The 20,887-nt window shown below is 33.8% G+C and overlaps 2 protein-coding genes and 1 non-coding gene across 3 annotated transcripts; 1 reads left to right on the top strand and 2 right to left on the bottom strand.

Moving 5' to 3' along the window:
• Positions 1-3,978: 3,978 nt before the first annotated feature.
• Positions 3,979-4,049, bottom strand: TRNAG-CCC (transfer RNA glycine (anticodon CCC)). Its single transcript has one exon. It is a non-coding gene; the product is annotated as a tRNA-Gly (tRNA).
• Positions 4,050-5,122: 1,073 nt separating this feature from the next.
• On the bottom strand, positions 5,123-6,511 carry LOC148933090 (UPF0481 protein At3g47200-like). Its single transcript, XM_089069969.1, has 2 exons — positions 5,873-6,511; positions 5,123-5,803 (listed from the first exon to the last, which is right to left on the bottom strand). The coding sequence occupies exons 1-2, from the start codon at positions 6,509-6,511 to the stop codon at positions 5,123-5,125; spliced, it is 1,320 nt and encodes a 439-aa protein (XP_088926095.1).
• Positions 6,512-19,925: 13,414 nt separating this feature from the next.
• On the top strand, positions 19,926-20,558 carry LOC125224334 (flowering-promoting factor 1-like protein 3). The gene has a single exon (XM_048127717.2). It carries the CDS (start codon positions 20,026-20,028, stop codon positions 20,332-20,334), a length of 309 nt encoding a protein of 102 aa, XP_047983674.1. The 5' UTR covers positions 19,926-20,025; the 3' UTR covers positions 20,335-20,558.
• Positions 20,559-20,887: the final 329 nt, after the last annotated feature.

Here is a 20,887-nt window from a genome sequence, read left to right on the forward strand (position 1 = left end):
ACAGTTTCCTCTTACAAACTTATAGACCTCTATAATCATTTAAAAGAAAATTGTAGTGTCGTTAAGGGCAATGTAATGCTTAATTTTAAATTAAGGCCAATTAATCTTTGGAAGCCACTAGGTAATTCCATGCTCATCGTGTTGACTTAAAAAAAGACTTGTTAACATGCATACACCATTGCATAATATACTACTCCCTCCGTCTCCGAAAATTTGTCCCTTTTTTCCATATCCGTATGTCCCCCAAAATTTGTCCTATTTCACTTTTACAATTTTTGATAGTGGACCTCATATTCCACTAACTCATTCATACTCACATTTTATTATAAAACTAATATATAAAAGTAGGACCCACAATCCACTAACTTTTACAACTCACTTTCCATTATATTTCTTAAAACTCATGTCCGGTCAAACCGGGATAAATTTTCGTGGACGGAGGGAGTACTATGTATATATATATATATATATATATATATATATATATATATATATATATATATATATATATATATATATATATATATATATATACCTCTTTCCATACTCCTCTCAATCTCATCAATTAACCTCTCAAATTGAAATTGAAATTGAAATTTGAGATCACAAAATGCAGTTCCGAACTCTGCAAATCACTCAGCTGTCCGGGAAAAACCTACCCTCTGAAAAGATGCCCATCTACGCCGCGGTTTCTATCTCCGGCGAGACCGAGCAGTACACGAAGCCGTCCGGCAGCGCCAACCCGACGTGGAACTCCCAGATGGAGTTCAAGGTGGGCGAGATGCATATGGCGCTGCAGGAGAACTCCCCTACCCTCGAATTCAGGCTCCTCTGCAACGCCGCAGGCGACAAAGAAGTGGTCGTCGGCCGCCTCGAGGTCTCCGTGAAACAGCTGTTTGAGTCGAGGAAATCCCCCCACGTCGGCAGCGTCAGCGGAGAACACGGGGACGACGCGGGCGAGCTCACCTTCTCCTACAAATTCATCGCCGAGTCAGCGCCGAATGCGAGTGGGAGTGGGCCGCCAGGATGGAAAGCGGCGGCTGCGGATAGAGCTGGCGTGGTGATAAAAGTGGCTGCGGATGTAGCTGGCGCTGGGATGAAAGTGGCCGCGGATGTAGGTGGGGTCGGGAAGAAAGTGGCCGCGGATGTAGCTGGCGTTGGGATGAAAGCGGCCGCGGATGTAGGTGGGGTCGGGATGAAAGTGGCCGCGGATGTAGCTGGCGTTGGGATGAAAGCGGCGGATGTAGGTGGGGCAGGGATAAAAGCGGCTGCGAATGCGATTATGAAATTCGTGAAGAATGAGAAGGTTGAATCAGGAAAGAAGGATGAGAAGGAGAAAGAGAAAGAAATGAGGGAGAAGATGAATGCCATCCGCAACCTGCCGGCTCAGCGAGCTCCCGCTTCTTCTAAGGCCGGGACGTCTTCTACTAACAACGCCAAAACTCAGGGCGGGCAGTCTACCCAGAACACCGGTTTGAGGACCGGGGAAGCCACGGGCACGGGCACGCATAACCCTTTCCAGACCGGGGAAGCCACGGGCACGTGTAACCGTTTTCAGACCGTAGCTACTAAGTTTATGCCGACGGGCCTAAGCTCTACCTTTTTTAGGACGGGAGGCAGGAAAGACTATACCAACCCAAACGACTAAAATCATTGTGGTTTATTAAACTCATGCATGTTGTATTTTTAAATTATTGTGGTTTGTAGTTTACTTATAATGCAATTGTCATTTTTAAACTCGCGCAAGTGTTAATTTTTAAGAAACGCGGACTGTGATTTAAATAACTAATACTCCATATATGTTCATTGACCAAATGTATAGATAATTAAATTAATTGAATACGAGTAGATTATTAAATTAATTGAAGATGGTTGAATCAGCTGCGTTGGGACCCAAGGATGGGAAAAACAAAGGGTTTGCCAAGGACCTTGTGTGTGTCATTTGAAGAAGAATGAGTGTGTCATCAAGTTCAAATCTCCACCCAAGCAATCTCACCAACCTACCACTTCTTCTAAACATGATATACTTTGTTTATTCAATTCATGCAAGTTGCATCGTGGTTTATAGTTTTATAATCCAATTCTCAGTTTTAAACTCGCACAAGTCCTAATTTTGAAATTACAAGCAGTAGTATGTTCTACTTATAACTTCTAAGAAACTTTGAAAATAGGGTTTATGAAATAGTAATTACTCCAACTTATACTCCATATAGATAATTGATTATTTGAATCAACAACATGAAACAACGTCACAAAATGTAATTTTGTAGAAAGAAAAGTAAAACAAACTCATTAATCATTTTGTCATAGAATATAAGCATATTTCTTTTTAACTAAATCTTTTTTTAAAATTAAGATTAATTATTTAATAATACTTCTATATAAGAATTATACGAATTACGAGTATATCGTTTAATGCGCTTTGAAAGAAAAAGTAAATTCAAATATATACGGGTATTTAAGTTATTATATAGTAAAATCTAAAAGTACCTACTATAGCTAGAATTCAATAAAGTATCAAATATAATATAAGAAAATATCTTTTTATTATTTAATTACTCTATTTTATAGGAATACATTTAAATATCCAAATATAACAATTTATTATAGGAATGATTTCTGATTATTTAATTTAGTGGTTATTTTTTTCCACTATGAAACCTTACAAATAGATCACTAAGCCCGCGTTACGGGATGAATCACCTAATTCTTTTTTTAATACATTTCTTAATCCACTTTTCATAAATATAAAATATGATGGTGGGATCTATTACCATGTATACGAACAGTGGATTAGGAAATATTTTAAGAAAAGAATTAGGTGATCCTTATTGCCATGACGCCCTAATAAAGAGTTATGACCCTATCATTTTATAGATTAAAAATATCATTTTATCATGTATAAATATCATTTTTAGTAAAAATGATACTTTTGACCCTATCATTATAAATATGAGTTATCATTATAACGCACCCCTACCTGGGGGCGTTTAGTTTACTTTGAGTAGTAGGATATATAGATTGATATGAAATGGGATTGAGTATATGGAGTTTAATATAGTAAAACAATTAATCATTCTATCAAAGTAAATGATGGATTATCTAGAACACAATCCAGTTATGGTTGAGCTCTGTGGTTGATGGTTCCGATATCATCGCATTTCGGATTTTCTTTGGTGGAACCATGGTTACTTCTTCCTTACTTGTTATGTGTGTCTTCTTGTAAATGGTTGGAAGCTCAGTTCCTTTTCGCTTTCTAGGAATACTTTTGTTGGGATTGTCTGTTTGTTTAATGCTTATGCTGGATATTACTCTTCACCTCTGTTGCACCTTACAATTACTATTCTTATACAATTGTCAGCCAGTTGAACTTTAGATATTAGTATGAAATATGAATGTATAATGGTTTCGTTTGAAGTTGGACTAGTGTATATTCTGTTGATTTTTATAGGGAAATCATTTTGTGCTTTGTTTATGTTCATAGTAAATGAAATAGTAGTAAATTTTACGAGGGTTCTCAGTCTCTCTTCAAATACTTCCACTGCAGAGGTGAATTGTGCCTTTGGCTCTTTGTGTCGTGGTAACTGTTTCAAAATAGCACAAGATCCAATAATCAAATCTCCCACTTTATTTGTTAAATGAGATTACAAGAGAGTAGAAACCTCGTATACATTTGATGACATTATAGTTACAATCGATGCAACATTGCGATATTAAAATTAAAAACTGTACCTATTAAGTTAAGAAAATATAAACGAGGAATTTCAGTTGTATTAGAAGTGAATCTAGGTTTAAGGAGGAGCCGCCCCTCCGTTTTCGTATTGTGTGGAGTATATAGACGAGACAAGACATATTATTACGGGCCGAGCTTATTGGACAAGAGATTAGAATAGAGTGGCAACTGAACGCCCCTAAGTTGAAATGTGTAGCTTCTAAAATTGATAACATTGTAAATATAGAAAAAAAAAAGTTTTGAATTGCGCATCCAGGGAATCGGACCCTGGTCAGTACCGTGGGAGGGTACTATGATACCACTACACCAGATGCGCTTTTTGTTAATTATTAATAGTTTAAATTTATAGTAGTAGTATCATTTCAGGATCGGGATGTTCAAGATTCCGAGAATGCTCGTGATTGAATTGACCCGAGATCATTTGAGATTAATTCTGTCACGAGAGAGACCAAAACTCATAAAATCAAGACTAATCATACGTGAAATTATCCTAAAATTAACTATATATAATGCATTTGCTCCGACCGTCTACAATCATTTAAAAGGAAATTGTAGTGTATGTATGGGAAATGGATAGTTAAGTATATATGCTATTTACAGATAAGTATTTATACTATTTGTGTGGTTATCTATATTATTTGTATACATCTGCATCCAAAAATACTTTAAATCTTACTACTAACATTATATCAAAATTTGGACCTATGACGTGGATCGACTCAAAGACTTTGAATAAAATTCTAGAATTGTTATTGATATGATCTTAGATTCATTGGAAGAGAAACAGAAAATAATGAAGAGTGAAATGAGGAAGATGCAGTGCCGAAGAAGAGCCCGCTGCCGGTCAAGGGTTGCCATGTCATCTCCCTTTTTTCTTTATCAATTCCCTTCTATTTAATTTCTTCCAAATTTAGTTACTAAGTTGTAGTAATATTTATTTTATGTAAATAAGAAGATTATCTTGTCATATTGTGGTAGTAACTAATTAGAATTATATATGTGGTATAAGTAAGGAGCAAATACTAGGGATATTTTTTTAATATTACTATTATATTTGTAGTTGTAATACACTCTATATTTAGAAAAGGTTCATCAAAAATTTTAATACGGGATTACAATGTCTCATGATGTGTTGAAACTATTTTACTTTCAATACTCTCTACAATAGAAAGGTTGATTAAAAGTTAAAATTTTTACACTTGGAAGCTTTTATAAATTTGAAAGTTATTTAAATCAGAGATAGTCATAAAATATGAAATAGTAAAGTTTTGAATAAGAATATTAAAAAGGAATTTTTGTACAGTATCTTTTAGAGTATACACAGATACACTAGTACTATTTAAAAAATTATAAAAATTACATTAATTTTTCATATTGCTCTAAGTTCAACTAATCACCCTTCACAAGTGATAGTATGCTACACACTGTTTGTACGACTGTACATATTAGCACCACAAATGCAACATTGAAGGAGATTATAGACCAGGGACTATTGAAGTAGTTGCCAGCCAGGTTAGCACTCCACCTATTATGGCGTTTTCCACAATGTTTACGCACCTTCTCAAACATCTCGGCATAGATTAAATTTCTTCCGGTGTGAGCTATTGAACTGCCCATCTTGTTCATCATCTCAACCACTTTCTCTTCAGACCCCAAGTAGTTATGGATGATCCCTGCTCGTGACAGTATCTCCACATCCTTGGAGGAATCAATGATGTTGTCCAGGAGCATGACATAGTCAGTCACGTAGCTGGGATGGTAACTGTGTTGACGCTCAAAATACTGCTCGAACACGACAAGGTTCCGGAGGAGTGACTCTGTCCTGTCCTCGATGGTAAGTGGTGCCATCATCATCACACCCCCTTCGAACACTACGTCGAACAAAGAAGCACCCTTACATCTGGCATCAAACTTGATGTTAGCATCATCAAGTCTCGTCGCGGAGTTGATAAACCTCAGATTATTGTGTACGTCATGAGTGATCGCCATTCTTATGGTGGACGAGTCCTCATCCGAGCAATTGGGCGGAGGAAGCCAAGAGCGATGGATGAAGTCCAGCAAATGCTTCACCTAGAATACAGATAGACTAGTTTGGATGGAGACTTGTGCAAATAATACAGTATATATTTCTAACATCACCTGGTGAGGAGATATGTTCGGCATTCTATAGCCTTTTTCAGGAAAGAGACTAGAGAAAAAGGAGATGAGAAGTGTGTAAAGCTCCGAATAATTGTCTTGGGGATCGATAATATTGTACAACTTGTACAACACGAAGAACGGGACCTGATTCTCAAAGAGCATCAGATCACGCTGCAGGCTGTTGATCATCCAATCCATTTTTAAGATTGGGTCAATATCTTGACTGATATGTGACTCAAACGTGCGGATTAGTTGGATGATGAAGCATCCGTCCAGAAGCAGCATCTGTATAAACTGAGACCGGGTAAGAGTCTCAGTCAGATCAGTGTAGCATGCTCTTGCCTCAGCTTCTATGGTGGCTACAGCGCTGGCGTACATTCGAACGTTGCAAAGTGGGGTTTTTTCTCGAAGTAGGATGTCCAGATAGCGCAATTTGTGGCGTTCCATCGCCTTCAGATGCTCCTTATCGCGATGATAAGGGCCTATAGCTATCATGTTAGGTTCATAGGCGGTGGGGTTTTGATTACGTAAATGGCGATGCACTTTGTATATTAAGCATTTGGAATGTTTACTGGAGAGTTCAGCCATTCCGACTTCCAAGTTGGAACATATTTCCTCCAAGTTAGGGTCCGAGGCCATGATCTGATAGATGAAAAAAACAAGTTCATTCAGATTGCGATTTAAAAATAAAAAAACATTTAATTTATTAAAATTAAACTGCAAACATATGGAGTAAGTATATTAATAATATCTAATATCACATCCTTGATAATTTGTTCACGTGTTATCTTTTGTCTTATAGTACCTACTACCTAGTAAGTATATAATAGTAGTAATAGATATCACATGAAGAAAAAGAATTATTGAATGAAGAAGGAAAAATCATCTCAATCTTTGTAATTATAATTTCTAATTATAATATGTACGACTACTACTACTACTACTATGTAATAGATGAGACAACAATTGTAAATAAAACTAACACAGAATAACTAACTAATAAAAGGAAAATGCAAGAAATAACAAGATAGGTTCAAACCTAAGATAGAGAGGTATGAGTCTAGAGAAGAAAGTGATATGAACATGAGGACAAAGAAATGGGTGCTGTCGTGCTGATATTTATAGATGATTTCTCAGGCTATGACGGCATGCAATAATCTTAGACTAAATCTAATTAAATGAAATAATTAAATTCTTGCATGCCTTCAAAGTAGACGCATGTAAAAAAATATTTAGCGTGTGTGCGCATTTAATGCAAAATAGTAATGGAAAATATATTTTTTAATTAATATGCAATGATCATTTTCATTTGTAAAAAATGTTATAAACGGTTGTAGGAATAGTGTGCATTTAATGCACAATAACTCTGAGAATATTTTTGTTTTCAATTTCATCAAATATACGTATCATAAGCTTTGATTTACATTTGGAGTGCAAAATACCGATGAGAATTCAAAATTGCTTTTAAAATTATTATATAAATTTAAATTATTATTTAAGAAAACTCTTCATTTATATAGATATATATATAGAAAGAGTTTTGATATGCTGAGCAACAATTTTAAGCGACATAATAGCACCTCCCCTTCTACGTCAACAGTCAACACCATCTCTCTTTCTCTCCATTCCCTTTTTATTTTACGATTTAGAAACTCATCTTCACAACATTTATAATCATTCATATAAGATGATACGATATTCCTCAAAAAATAAAAGGAAATTGAGACATTTTCATTTTAAGCAAAAAAAAATTATATCTCTTACTCTAATTTCCACCCTACGTTTTTTTTTCACTCCTCTATTTTTCACTTGCTCATATTTTATTCCTCCACTTAAATTTTTTAAATATCAATTTCTTAATTTTTTGTGCCAAAAAGAAGTGACTTGCTTATGGTGGGAAGGAGAAAATATAATACTATATGGCATATATATAGTCATTCAATATAAGATATTATGATAATCAATAAAAAGAGTAGATATACTACTTCCTTCATTCCATTATACGCTAATTATCCCTTTTTGGGATGTCCATAATAAGTGAATCATTTTCATTTTAAGCAAAAATTTTCTATTTTACTTTATTTTATCACGTACATCATTATTTTTACTCTAACTTTTTAAATATCTTAAAACTTGTGTTGAATGGCTAGCTTAAAAATCATCCATTTATTTATCGTGGTAAAACAAAATAAATAAGGCATTGCCATTACGATTAGAAATTAAAAAGAAAAAAGAAAAAAAAGAATCACGCTGGCATTAATAGTCCATCACGATTAAAATATATGGCAATTTATAATCATTCAATATAAGATCTTACAAGTTGCAATATTCCTCGAAAATTAAATTGGGATATTATAATATATGGCATATATAATCATTGCAATTCCAATTAGAAAAATTAAAAATAAAATTAGTTATCACCAGACGGTTATGATCTAACATAAAATCTCCCTTTATCCAATTACGAGAGCTGATCATTCGAATATGAGAGAAAAAGATTACGAAACAAATAGTACTACTATAGAAATTTAATTACCCGAAAATAACCAAAATTCAGTTGTGGGTATTAAAAAATAGAATAAGATTTGTGAGATGGAGAAAAATTTTATGAGAGAAAAAGATTACGAAAATTACATATAAAAATTTAATTACCCAAAATTCAGTTAAACTTATTACATACTTCTCCAAATTATTCACGCAATTTATCTGCCCTTTTGAGTGTTTAGTTTTCGTGGCTTTAGTTGTTTGATCCCGATTTCCATTCTGTTTCCGGGGATTATCAGAGTTGGTGTAGGATTAAGGAAATAGGAGGTTTTGTTGTTGTTGATGATGTTTGAGGTGAAGGGCTGGTGTGTTTTTCTTCTTTTTTATAAATAGTAGTAATAGTAATTTCTTGTGGTTTTGTTGATTGTTTAACTGTTCAATTGGTATTGTGCAGAGCGTTTGTTTTCTTAATTTGTCTTTTGGTTGGTGTTGAATTTGGATTGTCGAGTTTGTAAACTAAGATGTATATTGATGATTTGAAAGAGTAAGATTTTGAGCAGCAAGTGTGTTGTAAAGGTGATTAAATCCCAAAAAGGCTCTTGCTTGCTGTATAATGTTGTTAGGAATAAGATTCAGTCTATATATTCCTATATTAACTCTAGTTCTGGTCTTGTTTGATTTATTGTTTTTTTCCATAAATTTATGTGTTATTTGTTGCTAATTTGGAAGTATGAATATAAGCATTGCTCTGTTGGAAATGTATCTGTAGTGTGTTGTTCTTTATTCTGTCTGGAAATAAAATGCATTTGGTTTGGTGTTTTGACTTTTGAGACATCTAAAGGAAAAGGAATCAACTTCCTTTTAGTTATGGTGGATTATGTAGGTAGTTTTTTCAAAGAAGTCAGGTTAACAGGGATATGATTATGGACTATTGAAGATTCTTATCTCTATTTTAGATTTTCTGTTTGTGTGTTGGTTGAGTTATTCCTTTTAGGATCTACGAATTTGGAATTTTCTGCATATTTTCCGGTTATTTTAGATTATTCTTCTTGTCTTCTTTTTGTGAAGACAGAGAAGCAGATTCAGAGAAGGTTTCTTTCTTCTTTTCCTACAACATTTCTGCCTATCCATGCATTAAACACATCTTCATGCTACAGGCCTCGTGTTGTGGGATATTGAATGCCCTAAGGATGGGCACCAGGTTTGGTTTCTCTTTATTTTCTTTCCCACTTTAGATTGCTTTTGTTCAAGTAGTAGTTGATTGATTGGTGCAATCTCAAGGTTGTTTTCCATGGTCGGGGAGAGGTATAGACAGCACATACTTGCAAGGATTAATCCCAGGTAGTTGAGCTGAGTGAAACTGAGGTGTGGTGACAGGATTCGAGGAATGAACCAAAGTCATGAAGCTGGGAGAAAACGAAGGATAGAGCTAAGTCCACCGTTAAGTCTCTCTTTGATCAAAGCCAAATTGTGTTTTTTGTTGGGTTTTTCATCTAACCAAACTGTGTTCTTGCAGGTTTATGAAGTTTTCGACATAGAATTGCTTGGCGCACGAGGAGGACGATTGGCTTTCATTCCGATGTTGTTTGTTCAGGAGAGTTTTCTAGTATTCTAGGAAATTGAATAGGAGCTCATGTAGGGTGAGACGAAAAAAAAATCATTTGAGAGTGATTTTCCTATTCGGCAGAAAATAGAGTAAAAAAAAATCATTTGAGAGTGATAGAGAGTTGCACCAGCAGACACTGCAATCACAGAAGCACAGCCGCAACAGGCAATTTCGACGAGGCAAAGGATGCCTTCTGCCCTATTTGTAAACCGTCTCTTCCATGTCCAATATATATGCATGTAACCGAGACTGATAGAACACGAAGCACTTATTAGGAACGGAAAGAACATAACTTCGGACAAGATTTACCTGAACGTGGAGCCAACTATGAGCGTTGTTGTAAATACAGCATTTGCACCGCAGCTGATTAGGACTTTAAGCCCTTGGAGGTGAAAACATTAGCCAGAGGCCAAGATGTTTGTACGGAACCATTCCAGTAATCACTAAGCAAACAGCAATATACATCTAGCCTGAGTTGAAGAAGTTTAGGAGGCCATGATTGAGCTCAATATCGAAGACACTCCTACACCCGAGCACAGCACTACCATGAGGAGGCCTGTAATGATAGTGTGTAACTTGGGTCTTGGAATATTATTGTCGGGGAAGGGAATCAGCTCCAACTCCAAGACATTAACCCAATATCGCAGTTCAAACCGGCTCGACATGCTGGCAGACGACAGTTTTGTATGGTGCACCTTCTGCTTGGCTATAGAGAAATGTCGGACGTATCTCCTCACCAGGTGATGTTAGAAATATATACTGTATTATTTGCACTAATTAAGTCTCCATTAATTAAAGCTCAACATCCTAACTAGTCTATATATATGTATATTCTAGGTGAAGCAATTGCTGGACTTCATCCATCGGTCTTGGCTTCCTCCACCCAATTGCTCGGATAAGGACTCGTCCACCATAAGAATGGCGATCACTGACGTACACAATAATTTGAGGTTTATCAACTCCGCGACGAGACTTGATGATGCTAACATCAAGTTTGAGGCCAGATGTAAGGGTGCTTCTTTGTTCGACGGAGGTGTGATGATGATGGCTCCACTTACCATCGAGGACAGGACAGAGTCGCTCCTCCGGAACCTCGTCGTGTTCAAGCAGTATTTTGAGCGTCAACACAGTTACCATCCCAGTTACATGATTGAATATGTCATGCTCATCCTTGGAGGAATCAATGATACTGTCCAGAAGCATAACATAGTCAGTCACGTAGCTGGGATGGTAACTGTGCTCATGCTCAAAATACTGCTCAAACACGACGAGGTTTCAGAGGAGCGACTCTGTCCTGTCCTCGATGGTAAGTGGTGCCATCATCATCACACCTACGTCGAACAAAGAAGCACCCCTACATCTGGCCTCAAACTTGATGTTAGCATCATCAAGTCTCGTCGCGGAGTTGATAAACCTCAGATTATTTGTGTACGTCATGAGTGATCGCCATTCTTATGGTGGATGAGCCCTCATCCGAGCAATTGGGCGGTGGAAGCCAAGAGCCATGGATGCAGTCGAACAAATGCTTCACCTAGAATATATATAGACTAGTTAGGATACCAAGCTTTAATCACTGCACACTTGTCTTGTGCAAATAATATACTCCCTCTCCGTCCAATAAATTTTGTCACATTTTGATTGGGCACTAATTTTTAAAAAAATGTAATAGAAAATGAGTTGAAAAAATTAGTGAAATGAGATTTCTACTTTTATATATATTAGATTTATAATAAAATATGAATAAAAATGAGTTATTGGAATATGGGGTCCATTATTGAAAATGGTAAAAAGTGAAATGTGACAAAATTTATGGGAGAAACGGAATTGGAAATCTAGAATGTGATTTTCAAAAGTCAATTTCTCTAGATTTTAAATCAAATAAGTTACTTCTACTATTAATTATTTTTCTGAATCAATTTATGCCATTTTAGCTATTTTATAAACGTTGTTATTACACATTAATATTTAATTTATTTCCAGTTTTATATTGTGAATTTTTTATAAAATATATACATAGTAGTTAATTATTATCAGGATCGATTAGTTTATTTAATATTATTTGTGAATTAATTACAAGTGGTAACAATACTATTTATTATAGAGTTAATAACAAATAAAATTATTTGATGTACTTAAAAAGTTAACAGAACATAATTAAAACAATAATAATGATAGTACTAAAAAGGCTAACATTAGTATTAAAGCATGTAAATTAAGTTATATGATATGTTCAATACCGCTAGCTATGACATCTTACTTAGGCAAAACAATCATAAAATTATGAAATAAATCAAATAATAAACGGTCCGTACATCGTACCGCTAATAACAAGTGCAAAAAAACAAAAAATTATTATTGGAAAAGGTTAGTCTTATGCACATTACAATCAATTATACCGATTGCAATATTTTCAGTGAATCACTATATTCATGTGAAAGCAAAGAAATCTAGATACTACGGCCTACGGGTGAATTTTTTTTTATGCCCAGTAGAAGTGACTGAAATCAGGCGTCGAGTTTACTCTACCAAAGCATAAATTGGGAAAATCACGATGCATGCAATCATACAAAAATCATCTTAGTCCAGACACAATTCTCATTAATTGAGTACAAAATCTAGAATTGAAGCAAGTGAATTGAAAATTTTGTCACACATTTTTCGGACACAGGTTTTAAGAAATGTAATGAAAAGTGAATTGAAAAAGTTATCGTAAAATGTGAGTTGGAATGAGCTAGTAGAATATCGGATCTACTATAAAAAATGAAATGTGACAAATTTAAGAGACGGAGGAAGTATAAAATATAAGTAGAGAATACTTGATCGAAGCACAGCGAAGCAGCGAGGCAAGTGGGGCAGTGGGCAAGGCGGGTATCGCCGGTAAGGGGAGAGAGTTTAATTAGGGTCGGAAGGATTATGTATGGAGAAAGTAATGGCATTGTATCGTTATATTCTTAAATAGTTACATAGCGCATAAAGTGGTGGAAAATTAAAAGCAATGAGGTGAATTTAAGGTAGCAAAACAATAATAGTCCACATGCAGAAAAGACAATCCTCAACCACAATCATGTGGTATAAAAGAAAAAAAAAACTAACTTCACGTGCAAAACAATGTTGCTTAAGGGTTAGAAGAATACCTCGAGAGAGAGTATTGCATAAAATTCAGTGGTATAAGAGCTCCAAGTTTATATATTTATAGTAAAAAAAGAATTGAGTTCCTCTTCTAAAACCTTTCACTCTCAACAATTAAGATAAGAATTGAAAGGAATTTTTACTCTCCAAAGTTTAAAACCTACAAATTTATAGTAGTTTTTATAATCCAGAAAATATTTTATTCATAAATTTTGAAAATAAATACAATTTTTTTCTATAGTATTGAAAAATATTGTGCAATCACACCAATAAAGCGGAAATATTCAAATGCTGAATTTATTAGAGTTTTCCAAACTTAATCTCAGAAATAAATGTAGGAAATATTTATATAACATAATACTCCAGATTTCTCTCCTGCATATCTTTAATAACTTTATTAAAGAATATTCTTAGCCGCTAATGACCATGAAATAAATCAAAAGCTACATCTTTAATTGAATTCTCCTATTTATTATAAATTAAATGTACAAAAATCCTTTTTTTTATAATATATTGGGATAATGGGATATCAATTGTGGCTGTTTGTAATAATATGCCACCTTTTATAAAGGTGAGTGATCAATTGTAGCCGTTTGCATAAAACTATTCACTGACATCAATTTATTTTGACATAAAATAACTGAAAATGTATTGGGGTGAAAAATATTATTTTAAGCACTCAAATTATAAAAATATATCATACTTATCTAATTAGATACAGTATCTATATATGAATGTTCAAAAATGCCCCCATACCTTGGGGATATTTTTGGTGCAAAATTATATAACTTCCGTTCCACATTAAGTATCATATTTAGTGTGGGCACGGATTTTAAGAGATGTAAAGAAAAGTAGGTTGAATAAGTTAATGGACTATGTATCCCACTTATATATATATAAATTTTATAATAAAATATGAGTATAATTGGTCGGTGGAATGTGAGATCTACTTGTCATTTATGGTAAAAGTAAAATGTGACTATTATTATGAGACGTACCAAAATGATAAAATACGGCACTTAATATGGGATGGAGGTAGTAATGAATAGTGAAAGAGTATCATGAATGTGATAACACTTTAATCCAGAGACCACCTATAATATTTTTATTTTTAGAGTATAGGAACAGTTTGCGTGCCAAAAGTATAGTTCAATGTCATTTGCATAGTTCATTTTAAAATATAATAATCACTGTAAAATAGAGAAAGGAATAAATTACAACAAAAATCCGCCAAAACCTATTCTCCTTATGTTACGCCAGCATTTTAAATTCCAGCTTCAGTACATGTACGGTTGCCCAAAAATGCACTACAACTTATTTTATCATTTTTCATTTGTTAAAAATTGCAATATTGTTTTGATAATCGATTGAGTAGTTGTACTTAAAAAATGTCTTACTAACTTGATCCAGAAAGACTAATATTCTTAATTTCTACTTATATCTGAATTAATTTATGTTCTTTTTCTGAAAAATCAAACACTATTATAAGCTACGACTCTCAATCCCCTCGCCACGTATGATATGATCTCATATCTTAGGAAATCTCAATTATTTAGTTCTCTTTTATTTCACCATATCTTTTCCATGTCTTTGTTTTCTTATTCAATAAGTTAGGGTATAGTATTCTAGTATTATAAAGAGGAGAGCTTATTATCATTCAGTCATTCAATCAATGAATGAAAATATTATTTGCTTACCTATCTTGTAAATTATTCTACAAACCCTAGTTCTCACGCTGCCCCACGGAAAACCCGCGCACAGCCTGAAACTAAGACTTCTGCCGACCCTTTGAAGGGTGCCGGAAATGTCTTGATCGCCGAGCAAGACGCCGCGATCTCCGTTAAGGGAAAAGACCTTAACAACGTATCAGCTTCAAAAAATTACATAATTATTGTTTTTTTCACTACGAATTATATTTGCATTTGTTGATTTATGTAATTAAGTTAAAAAAATTTCCTATACCCTCTGGAAGTCTGGAACACATTGAAAATGTGCTTATTTATTTATACGACATTTTAATACATGTCTCCAACGTTAATGTGTGCGTGTGTGTGTGTGTGTTTTAGTGTTGGTCGGACTTGTTTAATCAATATTCACGAGCGAGACAAGTAAAAATTTCTATGGCTTCCCAATTGGTTGAACCTATTTAACAAGTTTTTTTAAAAAAAAAAATAAGAAACCTTCTTTTGTTTTAGAATTAAAACCGTGAGAATCATTTTCATTTTTTCGATCGCAAAGATTTGTCGTGCATATAAATTTTTAAGTGAACTACATTGATTAAGTTTAATAAATTTTTATAGGCATAAAGTAATCTTATTATACGTTTATCTTTTTATGTTAAGTAACCAACTCCATATGTATGTCAAAATTATGGCCTTGATCATAAATTCATCTTGATCAATTCATTCTTCATTCCAATAATGATAACATATAGTAATATACGGTATACAAAATACCACCTATTCTTATAATGATACTCCATACCCCACACAACTCCTCTCAAACAAATTAAAGCTTGGATAAATTGGGATATTAATTCAAAGCTACATAGACAATATAAGTAGTTGTACATGATAGTGAACCGTAGACTATTATTCTTCTACTAGAAGAAAGGAAATCAAACACGATTAGATCTTGAAAAGAGACATATTCAATAACTTCAGCTCCAAAGTCGCAAAAACCTGCATATGCGCAAACATATTTAGGCGGCCTAGTTCGACAACACCAAGTATGAACAAGGAAACGAATTCGACTTCCAACTCAAAAATTCATGCCACAATTTTAAAATCATAAGAAAAAATAACATCACGTTCACAGTTATATATTCTTACCAATTCCATGTAGAAAGTTGAGAATCATCATCTGGCGTGATGGTTTGCGGATGGCACGTGAACACACTCATGCGCTGAACGTTGGCACCTTTACCTTTATGCCGAGACCATGCATCCCAGCAACCAAAATGGATCAGCTTCATGTCTGTACATTCTAACGTGATCAACAGCACCGGATCGCCTTCCTTTATTAACTTTTCGCAATGTGTGCACGCTGGATACACTTTGTGAACGCTTCTTGCTGGAGCTAGAAGGGTGTTCGTCGCCCCACTGCCCTCCCCTGCTAATTTCACCATTATTTTCTTCACGTAGCCAAAAATCCTTGATACAAAATAAATTTATAGTACATACCTTCGGAACGTACCTCAATAATTTCCTTGACCAGATAAAGTTGTGAATTCGGTAATCTCTATAAAATAATGTCAAACCAATCCATCTCATTTTATATATATAGTATAAATCAAATTGCTAAAAAAAAAACTTACTAGACCACCAGTCCTCAAGGCCTTCAATTCTCTTGGAGTTAGCCTGCAGAAACATATAATCTTTCTTAGTTTTAGATTTAGGTATAAAATTAAAATCTCAAATTTTTAGTTAGAAATTAATTTCATGCCTCCACTGCATTACCTTAATTTCGATTTAGAACGTTGAGAATCAACGTCGGTTTGGGTACGGAAGAAAGAGAGCCTCACATGCTGAAGTTGGAGGTGTTGCAAGCAATACGAACAGCTGCCCCTTTTACCTTTATGTTGAGACCATGCATCCCTGCAACCGACATGGAGTAGATCGATGTCTATACATGGGCACGCGATATTCAGCACGGGATCGTCTACTCGTATTAACTTGCGGCAGTGTGCGCAAACTGCAAGAAATTTGTGAATGTGTCTTAATGGAGCTAGAAGAAGGCTGCCTGCGAATTTAAGGATTATTTTCATGATTTTGTTTATACTCTTATAAAAAACTAATTAATTGATTATAGGAGAATAAATACACACATTCTGAATCAACCTCAATTTCCTCGACAACATAATGGTCTGAATCCGGTGTTCTCTGCAAAACCAATTCAACACATTTTCATGTTAATTCATCAATACATATATATGAAATCAAGATGATAGAAATTGCTAAAAAAGGAACTTACAATGCCAAAACGAGGACGAAGATTCATTGCCTTCTTGGATCGGAGTACTATATTTAAGGTATAAAAATCTCTAATTATTTTAAGTTACGTTTTGGAAAAATATGGAATTCCATAACATCAAATCCACTAATATAGGTTGAAATTAATCATATATCAAAATTAATAATATAGCATTCGACCTAATTCATACAAATAAAAACAGTAAAGCAAAATGGAAGGGGAGATTTTTACTTGGTTTCTCCGGCGATTTAGCCGGCGGAGCGAGTGGGCGGCGCCGGAGAAAATAAACAGACGTGAGAGTGAGGAAATCAAAGTAAGGGAGAAAAACTTAGCAACCTTGTTTTATATGTACAAGTAATTACCTAAAAATATTATTTACTAGTAACTTAATTGCTATTTAAATCCTGATATTAGTTTCAAGGATTTGGAAAATCATGAAATTAGTTTCAAGGATTTGGAAAATATTCTCCGTTGAATTAATAGAGATTCGAGAAAGGATTGTAATCAATATTTGAACTAATTTCTAGTTCCAAATCGCCGAACCCTTTATTTTTAATTTAGTTTGTTAAAGTTCATTTTGGAACATTTTTAGTTCATTTTTAGTCCGTTTTACTTCATTTTATACAGACTTCATTTTTAGACCATTTTGCATTTTTGAAAGAATGAAGTAAAAATTAAAAAGAAAAAGAAAAAAAAAAAGAAAAAGAAAGAATGAAGTAAAAATAAAATGGTCTTAAAATTAGCTTCGTGTTAGTAATAAATAAATTATTTGTTGGTTTGGTAGTAGGAATTAATTCTGTATATATAACAACTTTTGATAGTCAAACGGCTCGAAGTTCACTCTAAATTCATTTACATACTCATCTAAAAAATATGTTATTTTTGCAACTCTTCCAAATGGTCCACTAATTATGTATATGTAATTTGTGGAGTATCTTATTTTGGAGATTATCAAATTTTACAAGGTATCTATCAACTTGCCACCGTCCCATATTGTTCTCAACAAATAATTAAAAAAAAAAAAAGAGGCACACCCACGTGAACAACATACGTAAATATATATATTCATAAAAATTTGATTCACGATATTATGCTTTGCTAAATCTTAATATTATTCTCCCAAATCTAATATTACACGTGACTCAAACTAATTAATTAATCAAGTCTTTCATCTTATCACATATAATAAAATTTTCTTCTCACCACTTTTCGACATCGTTGTCAAGAATCGCAACCAGTTTTGATCTCGTCATTCTCTGAATTAAGTGTTAAATTGATGAGTTTGTTGTGTGTAGTGAACAATAATAGTACTCCACTCCCTAAGTATTTTGTAACACAACTAAACATGTGTGATTTTAGTAATAAAATTTGTGATCAATTGCGTCATTTAATTAGAATACATATAAAAAAAACAAATAGAGAATAAAAAAATATAGATTCATGAATAGTTAATGAATGTTAAATAATGAATAAGGTAAAAAGTATTTTAGGCTGTTGAAGATGGAATTCACGTTATATATAGCCATGAATTTGAATATAGAGAAAAGTTCCTCAAAGGCTGGAATATACATATCTCCCTAATTTTAGCTAGATTCCATATTCTTGACAAAAACATTTCTCCTAGCAAATACTAATGCAAAGCTATCCTATAAATTCAAATTGGGTCATTGAGACTTATATAGATAAGAGGCTTTTCAAAGCCCACTCCTTTCATGTAATGGGCTTCTATACATTTCACTCTTCCTTGTCAGTAATTAATCATTTGTAGAGATTAAAAAAATAATTGACATTAATAATAAATATAATATGGTCATCAAGATTTTGTATACATTTGTTTGGTGATATTTATGATTCTCTTATCCTATACATAAAGTATGGGGCAAGAGAGTTCCCCATAACAGCTTTTTTCACACTCATGCCATGCATGCATTTTTCCATTTAGGTGAAACTTATTTTCTTTATTTCCTTTTTATTGATCAGTCTGCAAAATTTATTGTCTTTTCATTGCTGGAAACATTGATCATTCATGATTTCTCCTATTCCAGATATGGTACTCTGATTCTCTACCTCCACCATCCAATATAGTATTTTTATTTAGAGATAGAGAGAGATAAATAGAGAGAGAGTACCACCTAATTAAAGTCTATGTATGCATAAATAAGTACATGGATTAGAATAAGATAGGCACATGCATTAGAATAAGATAGGCTCTCTATGTTCTTTGCTCAAAACACCATCTTGTTGCAAATGCTTAATTAAGGATATAATATATGCATAAGTGTAGAATAGATCCTCCCATTTAGAATTTTCTTATATAGAAAGAGAACCTTCTTATCAAAGTGAGTATGTGAGAATATATTGCACTGAACGCGTAAAGTTTTTTTTTTTTTTTTTGTAATAATCTCATACGTTTAATGCAATATTTTCATAAAAAAGTTCTCACAATAATCAATCCATCTCTATATATAATAGACATACATATGGAGTATCATATATATGTGTACATGTGTGTGAATACTTTCTTGAAAGAATATAATGGGGGAAGGTTCTTGAGAACCCATTAAGACAAAGATCAAGTATATTAAATTAATTGTGTATGATTACTTTACACACTATGGCATTACAATACATGCCCAAATAAAGCTTGCAATCTAGTTTTTTTGTCTTAGATAAAAAAAAACATCCTTTTTTATTTAATATTACTACAACTACAAGAAAGAACCTAGTTCTAAACCCTACCTACAAAATAAAAAAGCAACAAATCAATTCCATATGTAGCTTATTCCCTAGCTTAAATACACACTTTCTCCACCTATTTGAACACAGCTTTTCCCCATAAGCAAAAAATAATAAAAGGTTGGGAAAATTCAACAACACACAAGCCTAAAACCCCCTATATATATTCCCACATTCAACACCTCTCACTCAAACAAATTCAGCACCTTCCTTCTTCCCTTGAACAATGTCTGGGGTTTGGGTGTTCAAGAACGGTGTGGTTCGACTCGTGGAGAACACCGGGGATTACCACAGCAAGAAAGTGCTAGTCCACGTGCCCTCGAACGAGGTGATAGCATCATATGCTATGTTGGAGAGGAAATTAATGGATCTTGGATGGGAGAGGTACTATGATGATCCTGATCTTCTGCAGTTTCACAAGAGATCGACGGTTCATCTCATCTCTCTCCCCAAAGATTTCAACAAGTTCAAGTCCATACACATGTACGACATCGTGGTCAAGAATCGAAATGAGTTTGAAGTTAGAGATGTTTAGTGATCATGCACCTAAGTAATTTCTAGGGTTTGTTTTTGTGTGTTTAAATTTGTATTGTGTGTGATTTAGGGATGTTTCCCAAGGTTAGGTTTTTAATTTATCTTTGTTTTTGTATGAAAAATGGATCCAATATTTGTATTGTGGAATCTCTGGTTGAATTGGGCTGATGTGTTGTAAGAGAAATGAAATAAGATATGTATATTGTAGGAATTCAAATCGATGAATACTAATTTCCACTTTTATATTTTTATAAATCATATATTCAGATAGAAAAATCTAAACTTCAATGTTCACTCCTTCTTAAAGGTACGTTTTATCAAGAGCATAGGATAGCATCATGAAGAGGAGGAGGACCAAAATTGCTTCAAGAGAAACAAAAACTGAACCCAAATTAATCTGCTAATAAACTTTATTTATTGGTGGATTGACAAATTTTGAGCTTGTCGGATCATGCAATTGATACTCCCTCCATCTCATGTTACCTACACTTTTCATTTTAGATCGTAAATTCTGGATTGAGTAATTAGTATAAAAAATTATTATTTTCAATGTA

Source organism: Salvia hispanica, chromosome 1 (assembly GCF_029641045.1).
Source record: "Salvia hispanica isolate PSC_SH4W2 chromosome 1, Shi_PSC_v1, whole genome shotgun sequence".
Lineage (NCBI taxonomy): Eukaryota > Viridiplantae > Streptophyta > Magnoliopsida > Lamiales > Lamiaceae > Salvia > Salvia hispanica.